This window comes from Monodon monoceros, unplaced genomic scaffold, assembly GCF_005190385.1.
Source record: "Monodon monoceros isolate NGI ecotype Baffin Bay Population unplaced genomic scaffold, NGI_Narwhal_1 Super_Scaffold_2, whole genome shotgun sequence".
NCBI lineage: Eukaryota > Metazoa > Chordata > Mammalia > Artiodactyla > Monodontidae > Monodon > Monodon monoceros.
The window spans coordinates 13,798,585-13,815,984 of NW_021703776.1; the positions used below are offsets into that span (position 1 = coordinate 13,798,585).

At 38.2% G+C, this 17,400-nt stretch overlaps 1 protein-coding gene across 1 annotated transcript in view; it reads left to right on the forward strand.

Annotated features, from left to right (window-relative positions):
* Positions 1-17,400, forward strand: part of VPS41 (VPS41 subunit of HOPS complex) — a 189,093-nt gene that overhangs the window by 76,387 nt on the left and 95,306 nt on the right. The window contains exons 5-6 of the mRNA XM_029233408.1: positions 7,533-7,607; positions 17,068-17,130. Coding sequence (XP_029089241.1) covers positions 7,533-7,607; positions 17,068-17,130 — 138 coding nt within the window. The remainder of the gene's footprint in view (positions 1-7,532; positions 7,608-17,067; positions 17,131-17,400) is intronic.

A 17,400-nucleotide genomic window follows, 5' to 3' on the forward strand; every position in this document is an offset into this window, starting at 1 on the left:
TAAGCAGATAACACCACCACCACCCTTAGAAATGAAACAAAACAAAATGTTACTTTTCCCAAAGGAGATATAATTATTACAATAACACAGTATTCTCTGGTCTCTGGTTTGTGGCCATTGGTATACCCAAAGGCAAATGTAAAATATTTGATTATTTTATGATTAAGAAATGAGCAGTTAAAACTAACGAGCAATATACTAATGCCAGAAAATTAAAGTAAGGTCAACGAAATTGTTCCAAGGCAAAAAGGGCATAATTAGTATAGACTAAGAGTAGAAATTGATAAAATAGAAAAATTTAAAAATACAGCAAATAGGTACTTCCCTGGTGGCGCAGTGGTTAAGAATCTGCCTGTCAATGCAGGGGACGTGGGTTCGAGCCCTGGTCCGGGAAGATCCCACATGCCGCGGAGCAGCTAAGCCCGTGTGCCACAATTGCTGAGCCTGTGCTCTGGAGCCCGCGAGCCACAGCTACTTGGCCTGCACTCTAGAGCCTGCGAGCCACAGCTGCTGGGCCTGCGTGCCACAACTGCTGAAGCCCACGTGCCCTAGAGCCCGTGCTCCACAACAAGAGAAGCCACTGCAATGAGAAGCCTGCGCACCGCAATGAAGGGTGGCCTCCGCTCGCCGCAACTAGAGAAAGCCTGTGAGCAGAAGCGAAGACCCAATGCTGCCAAAAATTTTTAAATAAATAAATAAATTTATTTAAGAAAACCCAGCAAATTGATTGATGGTAGTATTGCTTCTATAAAAAGGCCAATACAACTGATAAATATGTGATAAGGATAATAGTAAAAAAGGAAATAAAATATTAATATACATGTGAGATAGTGCTGTGTATATATTTTCATATTTCCAAATAGGAAAACTAATATTACCTACTTCATAGAATTTCTGTGAGGAGTAAATTATATAATATATATAGAACTCTTAGAATAGAGACTGATGTATAATAAGCATATAGTAAATGTTTACTTATTAGTAGTCGTATTACTACTTACTAGTAGTATTAATATCATTAGTATTATTAAAATATTAAAAGAATACAAAGTGAAATGAAACTATTTCATCATTAAGAACTTGGAATGCACAATTTTCTGGGAAGATGTAAATGACCAGAATAGAATTAGGACATTTGAGTAGCTTGACAGTTATGGGAAAAATAAGTGTAAACCAAGAAGTAATCCGTTGAAGGTGTAGATCCCAGACATTTTTATGGATGGGCAAATTCTTCTTAATTTTATTTAGAAATCTTTAACATTTGTTCTTATTTTGAAGTATAACTTTTTAAAACCCATTTTAAGATGTGCAGGGGAACAAATAGTAATAAAGTGAACAATCCTGTTAACTACCACTCTGTCAAGAGCAGACCGTGTGATCCCCTTCCCCACCTACACTCGCAGTTCCCTTAGTGGGAGCCACTGTGCTGACCTTCGTAGGAATGACTGCTTAGCTTTTCTTTTTCATTTTATGTCCTCTGTGTGCACCCCCTGGACACTATGGTGTAGTTGTGCCTATTTTTGTTAGGTTGTGTAAGTGGAATCATATTGTACGTATCAGGAATGAGAAAAGCCTGCTGACTGTCATTGCTACTCCCAGAATAAAACAAAGTATGAGACCTCTAAGGGGAGACATAGGAAACTTTATTTAGAGACATTAAAGAAGGCCTAATAAATGGAGAAATGCTCCATGTTTATGGATTAGAAGACTCAACATATTGTAAGCGTATCAAAGGGAGAGCTCTCAACGCTTCACCTTAGGTGTGTTTGAGGAAGTTTTCTCCTTAAATGCTAAGAGTTTTTACCATGAGTGAGTGTTGTTTCATCAAATACTTTTTGCATCATTGGGATGACCGTATGAATTTCCTCTTCAGATGATCTTATGATTTTCCTCTTTTATTAATGCAAAAAAAAATCATCTATTAATTCCGCTATCTTGTATCAGCCTAGTAGTTTTGGAGTAAAATTATCCTTTTTATATATGCTGACTTTGTTAATATTTTCTTCAGGATTTTTTCATTTCTGTTCATGAGTGAGATTTACTTGTATGTTTTCTTTTTCATAACATCCTTTGTTGAGTTTTGTTGTTAGGTTATGCTGTCCCGGTAAAATGAGTTGGGGAGCATTTCCTTTTTATTCTGTCGTCTGGAAGATTTTGTGTGTGATTGGAAGTTTGTGTTCTTTGAACTATCTCATGAAATTAATACTCTAGTGAGTGAGTTTGACAGTAACTAAGATAAGTAAAATACATAGTAAGATAGTGGTAAGTGCTAAGGAGAAAAAATAAGTATTACAGTGAAGGAGCTATGAATGTTTGGGTGAAGTGTTGAAATTTCAGATCCAGTGGCCTGAAAAGATGACTACCAGTGAAGAGCTGGCAGAAAAGCATCCCAGGCGCCAGCAAACAAATGCAAAGGCTCTAGGACTGGAGAAACAGCAAGAAGGTCATCATGGCTGGAGGAGTGAGAACGAGGCCAAGTGTGGATAAGGCAGGGCTTTAGCCATATCATTTAGGACTGTCAGGTCATAGTAAACACTTTGGGTTTTATCCTGAGATGGGAGGCCTTTGGAGGGTTTGAAACAAAGGAGTGACATTGTCTGATCCACCTATTAACAATATACTCTACTGGTTTGTTGAGGTTAGATTTCTAGGTGAGTTAGGGCAGAAGCAGGTCTACTAGTTTGGAGACTATTACAATAATCCAGACAAGGGTGATGATAGCTTAAACCAGGATGGCAGCCATAGGGGTGGTGAAAGTCTGGGTAAATTTTGTTTGAAGAGATGGTAGGAATTGCTGACAGATAGTGACGTAAAGTGTGGAAGAAAGACAGGAGTCAAGACTGGCTCCAAGGTTTTCATCTTGTGTGATGAGAGGATTGTATCAGTCCTTAACTACTACAGATGGGCGAGACATCAGGAAGAGCCCTTCCAGGAAGGAAGATCAGATTCTCAGTTTTGGATATGCTTTAGTTCACATGCCCGTTTAGGCATCCAAGTACATATGTAAAATAGGCAGTCCTAGATATTGGTCTGGAATAGGGAGAGGCCCCGTCTAGGGATTTAAATTCAGGAGTCATCCCATGGCCTGGAGAGAATACCAAGAGAGCTCGTGTAGATGTAAAAGGGAAGAGGTGCCAGGACTGAGCTATGAGGTACAGGGATCAGGAGATAAGGAGTATTTGGCCAAAGAGACTGAGGCAGAGCAACTAGAAATTCCAGAGAAAACTCAGAGAAGTGTGATACATTGGAAGCAGAGAGAGGGGGAGAGTTGTCTTCAGTGTTCCATGCTTGTATTAGGTAAAGTAAGTTAGGATTGAATAATGACCGTTATATGTGGCAACATGGGGGTCATTTTATCTTGTAATTCTCATGAAAATATAAATACTTAAGAAAAACCAAGGAAAGTGTGAAGAATTGTGACTGGGACTCACCTTACCAGATATCAGAACATACTATGTACGTCTTCTATAATTAAATCAATGTTGAAATGATATAACAATGGACAAAGGGACCACAGTTGAAAACCCAGAAGATTATCTCAGTGTATATAAATATTTATTATATGATAAACATAGTTCTCTTCAAAAGGAGAAGGGTGTGGTTTTTAAAAAATGGGGCTAGTCCAAATGGGTATCCATTTGGAAGAAGATAAGATGAATCGTGAAAGTATTAAAAACTTAGATGTGAGAAATAAAGCAATAACCATCTTGCAAAAATATACAGGAGACCACATATACAATGTCAGGGTAAGGTATTGTACCAAGACCTCATACCCTTTAAAAAAATAAAGAAGGAAATGGACAAGAAAAGAACAAACATTAATAGAAAAAATAAGAGATGTGAACAGAGTTTTTAGAAGAATAAATTAATTGGCCGACAGGCTTAAGAAAATGTTTAAGTTGTTAGTAGTTGGGGAAATAAATCAGTGAATATTGATCATTGGCAAAAAAGTTAACCATTGCTAACAGGTGTAAAGGAAAAAGGATTCTTATATCTTGTAGTTATGATTTATTTTCCCCCATAATATTGCTAATGTGGTGATACAAATTAGTTTCTACTCAGGAAGAAACATGTTGTAATAAAAAGTTGGGTTTATTCGTACTAAGAATACCACTGTGTGGCCTAGCCACATAGCACTACTAAGGCTCTAGACAGCTCACGTAAACTCTTGAGGCCTCATTTTCCTTATTGTGAGGTGGAGGTAACCATCCTAGGCTGACTGCTTTCGCCAGAAGTTGTGAGGATCAGCTAACGTGTATGTCAGGTCTTTGAAAATAATACAGTGTGATTCCTAGAATCTTAGCACAGGCCATGAGCACAGAGTCCAAGAACAAATGACGTACAGTTTGACAGGTACATGGGGAGAAGATACACTTCTCGATGTAAGTTGTACAGAAGGGCCTTGTGAAGAGGCATTGTACTCAGCACTGAGGCTCAGTTTGCTAGGCCTGGAACAGTGCTGCCCTGTGGAACTTTCTGAAATGATGAAAACATTCCGTGATCTGTGTGCTTTTTCATACAGTAGCCGCTAGTCACATGTGGGTATTGAGCACTTGTGCAACGGAGGACATGAATATTTAACTGTGATTGAGTTTAACTAGCTTAACTTTCTATATAGTCACACGTGGATAGTACCATATTGGTTAGGACAGGAAACCTTGGCAGTGATCAAGCTACACACATCTATTGAATTATAATCTGAGGTAGGTTATAACCAGAGACCAATTAAATTACAGTCAGAGGCATGTGGGGTTTATATTTGCCACAAGTAAAATGGGCATTAAAATGTTTGGCGAACAAAAGATCAGAATCAGGAAGTTGTTAACAGAAGGTACTCAGTGAGGAAAACATTTATCCAAAGAAGACTGTAGAAATTGTGCATTCAGACTCGTCGGCCAGAAGTCCAGACACACTGGCCTCATTGCTTTCCCAGTTCAGTTTTTGTTTTGCATCTTCCTTGCTGCCCATCACAAAGTTCTCTTCACTGCTCTTAAGGTCAGAGCCCTGGCTCTGCTTTTTCTCTGTTGTGATTCTCATCCATGGGGTTGGTTTATTCTATAAATGGATCAGATATCTCTGTAAGGTCCTTTCCTGTCCTAACATTCTAAGAACTTTTAAGGAGATAGCTTGGTTTTCATGAGTTGCGTTTCAGGAGTGATTTAGGGATCAGAGTGAGAACGGGTTCTGTAGCCAGCTATCTCCATCTGTCACATGGGAATTTCTCTCAGCAGCATCAGGCAGTGGGTGGCCTTTCCAAGGTCAGGGAATCTTGGTCTGTCCTGGCCATGACTTACGAGCTTGGAGATATTTTCCGTTGAGCAAAGAACAATCAATTTTGTGTATTTCCATTTTATTCTTATGCACAAACCAAATTATTTTAAGGTTAGGTATTTAAAAAAATGAATTTGCAGGCTCATGTTGAAACCGATGAAGTCTTCTCTTTTTGTGGTTAATTTGTTCTATCATGTTTTGTGCAAGATAGTTGTAAACTGTCATTACTTAAGAAGCAAAAAAAAGAGAAAAGGTTGCCATTTTTTATACTGTCAACATTTACTGATTTTGATTTCTCTTTAGAAAATCCGCCTGTGTGAATATCTTAGTGAGTAAACAGTTGGCTACATAGAGAACTGGAAAACTGTGAAAAATATTAAAAGTGCAGTTGTGTGTTTACTCTTGGGAAAATACATCCAAAGTAGAATGCCTAATTCCATCTTCACAGATTTTTAAATTTGAGATTACTCAAAAGAATGGAGGATGGGGCTTCCCTGTTGGCACAGTGGTTGAGAGTCTGCCTGCCGATGCAGGGGACACGGGTTCGTGCCCCGGTCCGGGAAGATCCCACATGCCGCGGAGCGGCTGGGCCCATGAGCCATGGCCGCCGAGCCTGCGCGTCCAGAACCTGTGCTCCGCAACGGGAGAGGCCACAACAGTGAGAGGCCCGCATACTGCAAAAAAAGAAAAAAAAAAAAGAATGGAAGATGACAAAGTTAGTTACTATCAATTAGACCCTGTGGAATTCCCCCAGAAAGTACTAAGCATAGAGTATAAATAAAAAGTTTATTTAGTAATTTATAAGAGAAGAAGAAATGGATTGGCTGGTGAGCCAAAGTAAAATAACTAAGATTTTAGAGTTGCCATATGATCCAACAATCCCACTCCTGGGCATATATCCAGAGAAAACTCTGATTCGAAAAGATACATGCACCCCAATATTCGTAGCAGCACTATTTACAATAGCCAGGACATGGAAGCAACCTAAATGTCCATCAACAGAGGAATGGATAAAGAAGATGTGGTACATGTATACAATGGAATATTACTCAGCCATAAAAAAGAATGAAATAATGCCATTGGTATAGACGACCTTATTTACAAAGCAGAAATAGAGACACAGACGTAGAGAACAAATGTATGGATACCAAGAGGGAAAGGGGGAGGTGGGATGAATTGGGAGATTGGGATTGAAATGTATACGCTATTGATACTATGTATAAAATAGATAACTAATGAGAACCTATTGTATAGCACAGGGAACTCTACTCAGTGCTCTGTGGTGACCTAAATGGGAAGGAAATCCAAAAAAGAGGGGATATACGTATATGTATAGCTGATTCACTTTGCTGTGCAGTAGAAACTAACACAACATTGTAAAGCAACTGTACTCCAATAAAAATTAAAAAAAAAAAAGAATGAAATAGTGCCATTTGTAGCAGCATGGATGGACCTAGAGATTATCATACTAAGTGAAGAAAGTCAGAGAAAGACAAATACCGTATGATATCACTTATACGTGGAATCTAAAATATGATGTAACAAACAGACTCACAGACACAGAAAACAAACTTACGGTTACCAAAGGGGAGAGGTGGTGGGGCAGCAATAAATGAGGAGTTTGGGATTAGCAGATACATACTACTGTACATAAAATACATAAACAACAAGGTCCTACTGAATAGCATAGGGAACTAAATTCAATATCCTGTGATAAACCATAATGGAAAAGGATATGAAAAAGAATGTGTGTGTGTATGTGTGTGTGTGTGTATATATATATATATATATATATATAAATCATATTACTGTATACCAGCAACTAACATGACATTTTAAATCAACTAAATTTCAATTAAAAAAAAACCTAAAATTTTTCTTTACATCATGATTTTTATTTTGGTTTTTGTTTTGTTCTTTTAACGAATTTGGCTGGGAAAGAATTTTAGGACTGTGGAGTAAATAGAACAGAACAAATAAAAAGGTACATAACAGGTAAGAAAAGTACCATTTTTAGCTGGGACTTCAAGTACGTGAAATAGGTAATTTGGGGAAATCTTAGGTTTCTGGGCTTATTACGTGTCTGGGAACAAAGCTATATTTTACCATTTTCATTTGCAGAAGCAAAATATGTCTTGGACTCCTGCATCTAAACTAATAGACAACTTGTATCACATTTTACGAAAAGCCAAGGCATTTCACTTTTGATATATATGTTTCTGAAGGTTTACCATGTTTGTTTGTTCTTTTGTTTTTAATAGAGTCCTGTGAAGATAAATCAGATTAGCCTGGATGAAAGTGGCGAACACATGGGCGTGTGTTCAGAGGATGGCAAGGTATGGGGATTACATGGTCACGTGGAAAGCAGCGCTCCAGCTCTGTGGGCTGTGATGTTACCAACTCCAAGGGCTAGAGCAACACTGTGCCTACTGTATACCTGCAGTAGGAGAACCCTGATTATTCTTTTTGGGTATCGGACTTGCTCCCGATTGCTCATAATTAAAGTAAAATATATTTTGCGCAAATGTGCCTTAGGAAAAATAATTACAAGAATGTCAATAGTGTAACTAGTATTAAGCTGATAAACAGCTGTGGCAGAGGGACATGTCACCTTAATCATTACTGCCGTGCCACTTAGGCTTCAGCGACTGGTCTGCAGTTCCTGCAAGACAGTGGTTTAATGCCTTTCTGCCATAAATCCACAAAATTGGATTTTGTGGGCATGATTTCTGTGGGCTGGTGGTTTTCATTTTCACACACCAGTTATGAATGTTTCTCTTGAATTATAGAATCTTTTGATAAGCAATCATAGTTTATCAGAAGAATAAAGTGTCTTACAGTGGCCACATTAAATAAATGTAAAATCAATATATGTACAGTTTCTAAAAACCTGGCCCCTACTTCCTCGACCGAGGACATACATCATTTGTGCAGTGTATAACTAACAATTATCAGTGCTTCTTGCTGAGGTTGAGCTGTGACATTTAGTGGTTGTGGTGATTGATTTTCCACTTATAAGAATGTCTTTTGTTTTTCAGTCAATGGAAGGCTTTTCCAATGTTGGTTTGCAATGATAAAATTCTAATGCACAGCGTATTTAAGCTACTCTTCTAAAATAACAGTTGAAGAAGAGAGTGCATTAAGAATCATTACAGAACCTTACATATTCTGGACTTCATAGAGCAGATTTCCTAATCTAATTTTATGTTTTTTATGGGATCTAAATTCAATGGGCCATTAGGATAAGTAAATTAAAAACAGTGCAATCAGTGTAAAAGATTTATACCCATTTAATCTGTTAACAAAAGAAAAATGAAGCCTTCTTGACAGACAAGAATGCATTTTTATATATCTAAGCCTAATGTTACCCAAAGAGTCTAGTAAGAGTAATTGGAACACTCATGCTTTTCAAAAAGCACTGTCAAATTTTCTGAAATTCTGAGTTGAACCAGACCATCAAAGATAGATAAGGGAGGAGTTGGTATGTGCAGAAATTGAGAAGAATTATCCAAACTCTTGAAACATTTCGTATTTATAAGAAAGATCATCTTCATTTTTGTTTTCTGAAAAGTGAGGAAGAATTCCTTCTGGATTAATGCCAATGTAATTGAACTAATTTGTTGAAGGAGAATATTGTTTTTGAATTGGAAAAGAACTTATACTAAGATACTTCATCTAAGAATTTTCAGAACTCTAAATTTTGAAGAATTACTATTTGATGCGGCAAAGCAGTATATTTTAACTACTGTGTCTGGTGGATAACGAGATGACCCTCAGATATCTCCTGGCACACTTCTTGGCAAGCACCTCTGTCTTCCTATTTTAGTCAGATTTATCACTGCCATATTTTGTTGTAGACCCATGATGCATGTTTAAAGAATGGTTTTCTCATATATTTTATCAGCGTTGATAGAATTGAAAATAAGTATTTCAGCGCACGTAGGTGTGTAAGCTAGCCCTCCTCGTGGGTTAGTCAGAATTGTGAAAATTGAGGCGCTAATATACAGTGATCTAGTAAAGTGGTTAGTGATGATAGCAACATAAAGATTATTAAGCAAGATCAGCTCCAGATACCTAGATCTCGTGCATCTTTCAATGGCTGTTGTGAGTTTTCTTTCTTTAGTGCTTTAAGATTCCTAGATAAATCATTACCTTCCATTTCACAGATAACCTTTGATATTCAGTTTTAAAGTCATAATTCTAACAGTTGTTTAAAATTTACTCTGTTTAGTCAGCTGGTGCTCAGTTCTAATCTTTTTATTTATCCTCGAGTTTCAAATTCTGAAATACACTCACACAGATACTGTGTGTGCGTGCGCGCGTTTGTGTGTGTGTGTTACTGGTATACATTTTTAGGTAACTTTCCGCGTAAGTACATACCAGCCTTATTTTCTGATCTCTTGCCTATGTCGCCCTCATACATAAACTAGAATTAATTTAATATAGAATTCTGGGTTGAACTATTTTTTCTCAAAGTTTTGGAGACTTTGCTCCCTTCTGACTAAGCTTTATTTTCCTAGACATGTCAGAGGCCAGCCTATTTTTGTTGTTTCACAAAAGCTTTTTAATTTTTTTTCTGTCCTGCCTTGGATCTCAGACTCATCATAATAACAACAACACTACCAATGGCAACGAACAGCCCTTGCAATTCAGTTTGCTAAGTTAATGTCTTGTTTGGGTCTATTTTCATTCATTTTGTCTGGAAGAGGGTTAAGTCCTTTTGATCCATATACTGAAGTATTGTTTTCATTTCAGGAAAGTTGACTTCAGTCCTGATTTTGATTATTGCTTCAGTTCCACGTGTTTTCATTTCTTCAGAGAAACTCAATAATACTTAGGCTGGAGGCGGTATTGCGCGGAGGCTGACAGCATCGCTCTGCACCGCGCCTGCCTGGGCGGCTTTCCCACTCTTCTCTGTTAGGTCAGGGAATTTGCTTGACCCCCGGCCCCTCTACTGCCTCAGCTGGGCAGTGGGCACAGTGCGAGGCCTGGAAGGGAATGTGGCAGAGCCAGTGCTGGGTGTGTGGGAAGTTCTAAGTTCATTGTGTTTTTATTGCTAACCCTTCACTAACCATCTGTAGTCTGGCCTCTTCCCCTCCCGTTTTGTTGTACCTCACTCACCTTTTCAAGGTAAGTTGGTGAATGGATAAGCCCTATCCACCCTTCTTCTCTTTTGAAAATATATGTAGGGGGGGGTTCCCTTTTCTTTACACCCCCTTCGGCATGTATTGTTTGTAGATGTTTTGATGATGGCCATTCTAACCGGTGTGAGGCAGTGCCTCACTGTAGTTTTGATTTGCATTTCTCTAATAATTAGTGATGTTGAGAATTTTTTCATGTACTTTTTGGCCATTTGGAGAAATGTCTATTTGGATCTTCCGCCCACTTTTCTGATTGAATTGTTTTTTTGATATTGAGCTGCACGAGTTGTTTATATATTTTGGAGATTAATCCCTTGTTGGTCACTTCATTTGCAAGTATTTTCTCCCATTCTGTGGGTTTTCTTTTTGTTTTGTTTATGGTTTCCTTTGCTGTGCAAAAGCTTTTAAGTTTAATTAGATCCCATTTGTTTATTTTTGTTTTTACTTTCATTACTCTTGGAGGTGGGTCAAAAAAAGATCTTGCTATGATTTACGTCGGAAGGGGAGGGATAAATTGGGAGATTGGGACTGACATATGCACACTACTATACATAGAATAGGTAACTAATAAGGACCTGCTAAATAGCACAGGGCACTCTATTCAATACTCCGTAATGGCCTGTATGGGAAGAGAATCTAAAAAAGAGTGGATATATGTGTATGTATAACTGACTCACTTTGCTGTACACCTGAAACTAACAGAACATTGTAAGTCAGCTATACTCAAATCTTTAAAAATTAATTTTTTAAAAAGAAAGAAAATATACTGTAAGAAAAATTGGTCATGTTTTGTGACACACACACACACACACATATGTACCTCACACATGTGCTTTGCTTTCTCATGGTTTTTATCATCTCATTTCTCTGTAGTCAGGGAGTTTCTCTTCTTGTTTTGGTCCCTTTGCTGAGGTACTTTGCTTCCAGTATTCTGGAGTAGACTTTTATTCTGTTTTGCCTTTTTGTTTTTCCTGATTTTCGATCTCTCCCAATTTTCTTTTCACGTCAGCCTGATCTATGTTTAATTTTTAAAACCAAAAATTATGACTCCTTGTGTGTCTTAGAGAGTCTTAGAGGTGGAGTGGTTGGGAGTGGAATTATCCTGCCACATTTGAGCTGTGTGTTGTCAGCTAAGTGATTCAAACCTCTGTGCTTCATCCTATTTCCTCCTCTATAAAAGGGGGGATAGTAACAGTACCTGCCTCATTAATCATTAAGAGAAATGAATTAGTTAATATATGTCAGTGGTTTGGAATAGTATCTGGAATAGAAGAAACACATAGTAGTCGTCAGCTGTTACCATCATCATTATCATTGTCGTCCTATCCTTTGCTCCAGATTCATAGAGGTCTCTTCTTCTTATTGAAGTTGACAAATAGTTTTGTAGTTTGTTTTTTTCTTTTCTGGTTACTATTAAAATTTTTTTCTTTTTTTTTTTTTTTTGGCCGTGCTGCACGGCATGTGGGATCTTAGCTCCCCGACCAGGGATCGAACCTGCACCCCCTGCAGTGGAAGCATGGCGTCTTAACCACTGGACCACCAGGGAAGTCCCTATTAAAACATTTTTTAAGGCGTGGTTTTTCTCCCTCTGAGTCACTGGAATTGTGTTCTGCGGTATTCTTTTTATAGACCTTGTGTGCATTTTTGTTACTCATTTATCCATTCCAGAACAGGGAGACAAGCTCTTTCTGAACCTGGGTTAGCAAACAGATTCAGGCCCTGCTTGTTATCCTTTTGGGTGTTGTAGAGTCACCCTTCAGCTCACATAGGGACCTGACTGGAGGTATCCAGTTAAGGCAGCTCCTCCAGTGAACTGGGAGCCTCTCCTATCTTCCCTTCTGGGTCTTTGACACCCTCCATGGGTGGAGAATATGAAAACCTGCCATCTCCCCTGCGAGGGTGCCTCCAGCCACTGCCCTAGATGGAATGACAGTTTACATGTTCACCCCTGTTCTTCTAATGCTTGACCTGTTGTTATTTGCAAGCCAGGGGTTGAGAGAGGCTGTTACAATGAAGTAATAGCTGGGAGGGTTGTCCAAAACTCTGGTCACCTCATTCACAGTTTCTCTATGTCAGATGGCCCGTCGCCCAGTTTTCTGGTTTGCAAATACATAGAATTCCATGCTAAAGGGGAGAAGGCTTATACACCTTCCTGATTGTTTCATGAGAGTAGGGTTTCTTTACTTGTGGTGGTAAACACATAGCACATACGTTTTGTGGTCCTCCTATGGCTCTGTGGGTTTGTAGTTAATGAGAAATCCTCCAAGACTTTGCAGTAGATTGACTCTAAGACCAATTGTTATGAATTTTCTCTTTGTCTTCACTAGGTATTTTTGTGACAAGTTGGGAGAGGTTGTCAGGGCTGCTATAGGGGATACCATTATCAAAAGGATCGTCTCTATTTTAACCTTTAAAAATATGATTCTTAACTCAGATGCAAGCTTCCTAAAAGCCCAAACTTTCTAGGCAGTCATTCAACGGATTCTTTCTCAGTGTTAATCACTGAGAAAATGACAAAGAGGGAGAGAGAGGGGAGATGAATGAGAATTGCTTTGGATTTTACTAGCTTTAGTAGTTTTAAGTTCTGACCAACTAGTTTGGGTGTCACATTAGTGAAATAAACCAAAATATCAAAGGTTTTACGACTCACCCTGCTTGTACTGGTAAAGTTTACGAGATTTGTCTTGTGAAGTCTCAGTGTTTTCCGTACTGAAGGAGACAATGACAGTTGAGGAAAATGTTATTCAGTTAAACGTACGAATAGAGACTAACCTAAGAGTTCTAATCTGGCTTTGCCACCTTCAGCAAACACCCCTCCAGCCCCTAATCCGGGCACGCTATGACATTTTTGCTTCCACTAGTTCTAAAGGGTAGTTATGAGTTTCAGCCTGTTTTCTAAGAACTTCTGCAATTTGTTCTCTTCTGTTTATTCCTTCTTATCACTCTACTATTATGTCTTCATATGGATTCGTGTGTTTGTTTTGTTGTTGATTTGTGATTTTTAAAGGGACAGCCCTGGAAATTCATAATTTAATTTTCGCCGTTAGATTTACAGTATTTCTCGCATTCATTTTCTCACCGATCCCTCAGTCTTTTTCGACGGGCTCATATTTGTTTTCAGCTCGTATACTTTTCCCTGCAATAAAAATCACTTAACTTTTGTCCTTAAAATCATCTTTACCCTGTTATAGGCAGAAGGAACTTTATCCATTTGAATGAATTGTCTGCTGCATTTAGTTTCCACTTCTGTTGTAGAGTTGTCTGATTCATTCCCTTTCATGTTAGTTTGGCAAATATTTGAGGCTTTTGATTTTCTTTTCTTTTACACTTTAAATATTGTAGAAAGATATCTTCATTATTTGCAAATTTTAGGCTAGCTCCTATAATGATAGAGTGTAGAAGAATAGGGCTTGGAATACTCTTCTTGATTTTTACAACCTCAGGTGAGTCATTTATTTTTCCACGGAATCATCTGTTACACAGGCATAATGGTGCTTGCTTTCATCCCTAGCTGTCTTGCTATAAGGGCCAAATGACGCAGAGCAAGATTGTCACTGCTAGTGACATACTGTAAGTTATCAATCTTTAAAAATATGATTTTAAAGGTATTTCTTCTCATTTTCAAATCCATAAGGATAGTTTAATTCAGAATAAAATTTCTAAAAAAGCCAGAATGACGCTGGCCATTTTAATAGACAGCTTTTCCAGAAGGTTGTTCCCTCCACAACTGGAGAAGACTGAGAAGTGACATCACATCTTTGAGGAGAGGTTATTGAAATATACTTTCCGATTGGAATGTTAGCCTAGAAATTATGCTGGGCCTCACACGGGACTTCCCCATTGGTTAAAAGTGAGTCAAATTACAGCTAGAAAATAAATTTAGAGCTAAGAGGAACATCTAGACATTGCTAGATGTTGACCACAGTATGAGTGAAATAAATACGTTCCACCTGAAAAAAAATACGTCATTTTACCCCACCAGAAAGTTCAGTTTGTCTAGGGTGGGACCTGGCCATTAATTTCCAGGAATCCTAACCGTGCAGTCTGGCCTGAGACCCACTGAGGTAAAGCACGTGGAAACATTTAGAGGTCCAAGCTGGTAGTAGGAGTGGGAGAGTTGACAGGGGACCACGTTGTCAGCGACATTGTTAGAATGAATTCATAGAAGTAGCTTATGTTAGAAGAATGTAAACTTTCTAGTTTAGCATGACTTTCTACTGATGTAACACTAATAAGTTGAGCACTTGTTAATTTATTAAGATTCAGGTGATACAGTACTTGTCTTATTTTGACCCTGTTTTCTTGGATTTGTTGGGCTCATTCAACTACAACTTCCTGGGATAGAGTAAAACTCTGAATGCAGTGCTTTTCTTTTGAGCTTCTCTACCACCGTTTTATAAGAAGTTCAATGCATCCTGTGCATATACATTCATATAAAAGCAGTGATGCAATGCCCTCTGAACAATGAGAAGCAAGGTGGTAGTGGGGCCTGCATGTATTTGCCATGTCAGGAATACATTTTAACAGATTACCTCTGATTAAATCAAATTCCCTCTATGTTACATTGTACCATGTGCTGTTCTTGGAACCCAAGTAACTTGGCACAAGGGTATAAAAACAGCAGTCACAAAATGAGTGGAATATTCTAAAGATTTTATAGTTTAATGAAATAATTTATCTCCTCAAATGATATCATAACATGAGTACATTTTCCTCTTGGAACTTGCACACATGAACTACTCAGAACTTACTAAGATGGGGACTTGCCTGGTGGTGCAGTGGTTAAGACTCTGCACTTCCAATGCAGGGGTCACGGGTTCGATCCCTGGTCAGGGAACTAGGATCCTGAATGCTATGCTGCACGGCCAAAAAAAGAAAGAAAAAAATAAAAAACTTACTAAGATGAAAGCAAGGAAAATTCTAAGTAGTTTTATATGTATTTTAAAAATTGAATTTATAATGAAAAACTTTCTCACAGAGAGCCATTGGACCCAGATGGCTTCACAGGTGAATTCTTAAAAATTTAAAGAAGAAATAACACCACTCTTCTAGAGACTAGAAAAAGAGTGAACACATCTCAAGTGTTGGGAAATAGTTCTAAGTGCCCCTAATAGCTGGTTCCAAGTGTTTGAGAGCTCCTGGAATTCGTACACTGTGCTTGTGAGAGTGTAAATTGATTGGAACCACTTTGCAAAGTCGTTTGGCTGTCTATTAGATGTGAACAGATGCATAACCTATGACTCGACAATTCCATTTCTTCATAAATGGGTATATAAGTGGACCAAAAGATTTGGAGAGAGTTTTCACTGCAGCATTATTCATAATAGCCTCCATCTGGAAACAACCCAAATGATCAGTGGAAGATGGATACATAAATTATGATGTATTCATACATTGAGATACTATAAGGCAATGACAAAGAACCAGCTCCTGCTGTACGTACATAGCAGTATGGATGAACATCAGAAAGAAAATGTCGAGTGAAAGAAGCCAGTGAAATAGTTTATGATTCTATTTATATGAAATTCAAACATTAGCACAACTTAATGAAGGTGATAGATTTTGGAGGAGCTGTTAGTTTGTGAGGGTGTGAATGAATGGGAAGGAACACAAGGGAGCTTCTTGGGTTCTACTTCTTGACCTGGGTCATGGTTGCAGCGATATGTTCGTGTCATAAAAATTTGTCAAGCTCTGAATCTGTCATCTGTACCGTTTATGTACATTACTCAATTGAATATGTATGTTATTCAATTTTTAAAGTCAACCACTCAGAGAAAAGGTTAAGATTAAACAACTTTAAGGGAGGCACTGATAAGGAGAAAATTAAATCTTACATTTATACGCTCTAAATAGATTCAAGATAAGACTGTAAATGAAGTGCAGTTCACCTAATCTCTTGCCACTTTGATCTGCACAGTTGATTTATATATCTGTGACTCAAAAAAGAAGCTCCTTTTTCCTTCAAGGAAAGGAATAAATAATTCCTTTAGGAATAGTCTATGGGAAGTTTATAAAAGGATATTAGTAACCTATTCATATCTGTTTCCTTTTTAAAGTTGACGTCCATTTAATAAAACAAACCTGTGATGTGCAGAGGGAACTCTATCCATGAGATACTTGTAAAAATTTAATTTCAGCAGTGTGTTTTCACCCCCATAGAATTGTTTTCATTGGAAATTTAATAGAGGTTACACGGGCTTTAGATTACTAAGTGTTCTACTTTTGTTTTTTAAGATTTTTAAAAAATAAATTTATCTACTTAATTTTGGCTGCATTGGGTCTTCGTTGCTGTGTGCAGGTTCGCGGTCTTTCTCTAGTTGCAGCGAGTGGAGGCTACTCTTCGTTGCGGAGCATGGGCTCTAGATGCACAGGCTTCAGTAGTTGTGGTATGTGGGCTCAGTAGTTGTGGCTTGCGGGCTGTAGAGCGCAGGCTCCATAGCTGTGGTGCACGGGCTTAGTTGCTCCGCAGCATGTGGGATCTTCCCAGACCAGGGCTCGAACCCATGTCCCCTGCATTGGCAGGCAGATTCTTAACCACTGTGCCACCAGGGAAATCCCGTATTCTACTTTTTTATTGATAGTATGTGTTCTCACTGACTCAGCAGCCTTCTTTGTTACCGTCACGGTGAACTGACAAGATCCATTTACTTTTTAGGTGCAGGTGTTTGGACTATATTCTGGAGAAGAATTTCATGAGACTTTTGACTGTCCCATTAAAGTAAGTGTTCAGTAAGTTTAAATTTTTCTAAGGATTTTCTCAACAAAGGCAATAGGATTACAATACTTTGAATACTACCAATCTTGCATTAATTTTGTCAGTAAGTATCTGTTCAACCAATGTACCAGATACTATTTGATGCTGGGAAGGTACACAGAATGTATATTATGTGACTGTGATCTCAGTCTATCCTCAGGAATCTTTTGTTGTAGTGGGTTAGATGACACACACACACACACACACACACACACACACACACACACACACACA